We start from the raw sequence: 3,567 nt of genomic DNA, 5'->3' as shown, positions 1-3,567 counted from the left end.
AATGTAAGATGTCTTATATTGTGTATACCAGCTGTCAGCTTAACCAGCACCTCCAGGACAGCTTGTGTCAGCAGCTCCTCCAGCTGGATGAGGTTTCCATACTCAGCCCTCCTGCTTCCATCGGGGATGGAGGGGAGGAGGAGGAAGATGGAGACATGGAGCAGCAGGTCTGATCGCTGTTATGTAGGATGCAAAGCATTTTAGCATGGGTTGTCCCCGAAATTACACATGTAGCAGTGACTGTCCCGATTAAACCCCCTGACAGGATGAGAAGCAGCGGTTCTCCTCGGTGCTGCTCCTGGCCCGTCTTCTAGCAAAGTTCCTGGGATTCATTTCCTTTTTCCCTTACCAAACATCTGAGAGACCGTCACGAGAGATACACGAGACGTCTTTAGCTCTGCGCAGCAAGGTGAAGCAAATTTATCACCACATTGTATATCAGTTGTTATGATTCATGTCAAATGAAGTGGTCTAGCTTTCCTTTTTAAGGGATGCATATTTACCTCCTGCCATTCAGGTCCAAATATGAAGCTAATATCATATTATGTAGAGGATGGATGTGTTTATGTGAGAGCTCACGCAGGGCTCTAGACTAACTTTTTGCACTGGTTGCACTGGTGCGCCTAACATTTTTTCTTAGGCACACCAGAACAAAAGTTAGGTGCACCCAAATTTTCAACCACGTCGCATTTAACATCAGAGTTTTACAGGTTATTTTTTAAATCACTGTTCATTAAGGCAACACTAACTCATAAATAATTAGTTAACTATCTAGTGAACATGAAGTTTTTTATTTGAACCAGAATTGTAGACATTTAACTTACTGAAAAGTATTTACAGTGATTCTATAAAACTCTAAGTGCAAATGTTTAAGAGCTGAACGTCTTATAAACATCTTAAACATTTCATGGTTAAATCTTTTTTAGACACCTGCCCCTCAGATGGACAACTATGGATCTTTGGCCTTGGATAAACCAGAAAGATGAACAGAGAATAATGATTAATAACAGAAATATTACTGATATTTATTAAAAAGTTGTGCAAATTCTTTTTAAATAATAACACATAAAAGCCTGCAATTTCATCATTAGTTGAATCTTATTATCTTATATTATTTCACTTAAATACAGTATCTAAAATATCTAGTCTTATCCTCCTGAGACCCAGAAGAACCTATTTCAGATACTTGGAATGAAACTGTGGTGAAGTCGATTAAGTAAAAAAGCGGCCTGCCATAAATGTGAGCTTCCTCGTCCTGCTGAAATGATCTGCTCACAGAGTAGACCCCGACTGTTAAATTAACAAGATGGACGAGCGAGCAACTGTCCACATCTTTTCATCTCCAGCTAACAAGAAAGAAATGTTTTTTAGACTCCGATCTGGGTAAAAATGAATAAAAAAAAAACTACGGTTGTTTCGCTATGCGTGCGTACAGATTTTTGTTCCACGATGTGTACAGTTATTGACCATTTCCCCGGTACACACAGCCTGGTGAGGTTAGGGTTTGGGTCAGGTGTGTAGTCTACCTGGGAGGTTATGGTTGGCTGTAGAATTGATGGGGAAATGAATGGAAGCCAATGCAAAGTCCCCATGAGGATAGAATAACAAACGTGTGTGCGCAGGAGGTGTGGAGCGGAGCCCGCGAGCACAGCGCAGTATTAGGAGAGAGGAGACTGTCGGAGGGCAACCATTGATACTGCTGGATTATTTTTTATAGAACATGGAAACTTTTTTTCAGCGGGCGACCGCGACCCCTCGCCTTCGAACGATTGGTCGCACCACTGCGACCGGACATTTTTTTTAGTCGCACTATTAAGAAATCAGGTCGCATTTGCGACCAAATTGGTCGCACTCTAGAGCCCTGTCACGTGACCTGTTATATCCTGATATACTGTATTTACTGTTAACGACTCTCATTTTAGCTCAGTATTTTTAAGATAGCCAGAATAAAAATGTCTGTAAATCAGTCTAAGATCAAATAACTGTGGCTGCTATCTTGATTTTAATTGACTTTAATAATGAGCTGTAGACGTACATATGCTGATTATTTTCTGATCATTTTCTGAAAATCTTTCTAGTGCTTTATGAGATATTCTGCTAACAGACAGACACGGTTGACTTTAACAGTTAATGCCAAAATTTTAATCATACATATACACCTTTTACATATGTCCGTCTGTGATAATCAGATTTATCAGAACTAACACAACAAATTAATTTCCTCTGAATGTGCTCGCTGTGTTTGTTTTGGTTGCTTTGCTGCAAAGCTTTTTGCCACATTTTGTTTCATCCAAACAAACCTTTTCTTTACGCTGCAGAGAGCTCAGGTCCTGGATGTGTGTGCCGTGCTGAGTAACAGTATGAAGAGGAGGCGGACCATCTTGACTGTGCCCTGGCTGGTGGAGTTCCTCTCCATGTTAGACTTCATTGGGCCTCTGCTGCTCTGCTACAGGACTGCACTGGGAACGCTGCTTCTCCTCTACAGGTTTGACTTACTTTGTTTAAACTTATATGATGCACTCAAAAATAACTGTCTCTAAAAGATGGCCAGCAGTGGTACTGAGTTGTGAACTCAAGTGCATCATTTTCTGAGACATTATCACCTGCTGCTGAAGTCACAACAGCAACATTGTTTTTGCTCAGGGCTCGTTATTTGTATCTAATTAACCACTTGATCAGTTATACAGATTTTGAGATAACATTTAGTATCATATTAGCGGAGCCAAGTTAATTTGTTTGTAAAGCACATTTTAAAAAGTTTCAACCCAAGTAAAGAACACAATAAAATTAAAGTTAGACAAAGGCAAAGATACAATATATATATATAAATAATTATTTAAAAACAAAAGAACAATAAAATACAAAAACTCCTCACACTGGGTGACATTTCCTGGGAACAGATGTGTTTTTTTAAAGAGGTTTTAAAAGGAGTAGGTGAAAAGGCCTGTCTGCTGAGGGACAGATTGTTCCAGAGTTTAGGAGCTACGACTGACGAAGCCCCATCTCTGAGCTTCACCCCTAACTTTCAGGACATTTATTTATAAGTCAACAGGAGAAATTTTAAACCTATTTTTTGGCACACAGGGAGCCGGTGAAATGATAGGCCAAGCCAAGCTGGAGGCTAGATCTGACAGAAAGAGTTACAGTAGTGTAGTCGGCTTGGGATGAAGAAAAGGACTATTTTCTTTAAGTCACGTCTGGTCAACAGTAACTGTTGACATGATGCCACAGCTATAAAAACCATTAAAAATATACAGACGCGTGAAATAATACGGTGCTGCACCACAGACGGGTGTCTCACGTAGCAAGAATGAAGCGTCATTTCTGAAACAACAAATTGCAATTCAGCAATTTTCCTTCAACTGCAGCCACAGCTGTGCCACATGCATTTAACTAAAACATCAATACGGATATAATAAACTGACAGCAAAATTAAACATTTGAATACATTTTACTCACAAAAACATTTTATATGTCCAGAAAACTTTTTTCCCTCAAACGTTCCCTCTGTCACACAGGTCCTTATGGTGTTTTTGTTTCAACAATTTCTTTGTTACTGCAGTGAAA

General features: G+C 39.6%; 1 protein-coding gene across 1 annotated transcript in view; it reads left to right on the top strand.

Annotated features, from left to right (window-relative positions):
* Window positions 1-2,485, top strand: part of LOC106523172 (codanin-1) — a gene marked incomplete at its 3' end in the record, with an annotated part of 15,632 nt that extends 13,147 nt beyond the window's left edge. The window contains 3 exon segments of the mRNA XM_014016517.1: window positions 39-167; window positions 266-409; window positions 2,319-2,485. Of these exon segments, the coding sequence (XP_013871971.1) occupies window positions 39-167; window positions 266-409; window positions 2,319-2,485 (440 nt within the window).
* Between the last annotated feature and the right edge of the window lie 1,082 nt (window positions 2,486-3,567).

The sequence above is a fragment of the Austrofundulus limnaeus genome, unplaced genomic scaffold, assembly GCF_001266775.1.
Source record: "Austrofundulus limnaeus strain Quisiro unplaced genomic scaffold, Austrofundulus_limnaeus-1.0 Scaffold147, whole genome shotgun sequence".
Taxonomy (NCBI): domain Eukaryota; kingdom Metazoa; phylum Chordata; class Actinopteri; order Cyprinodontiformes; family Rivulidae; genus Austrofundulus; species Austrofundulus limnaeus.
Note: the sequence above shows the minus strand (reverse complement) of the source record. Positions and strands in the feature narration are given on the sequence as shown.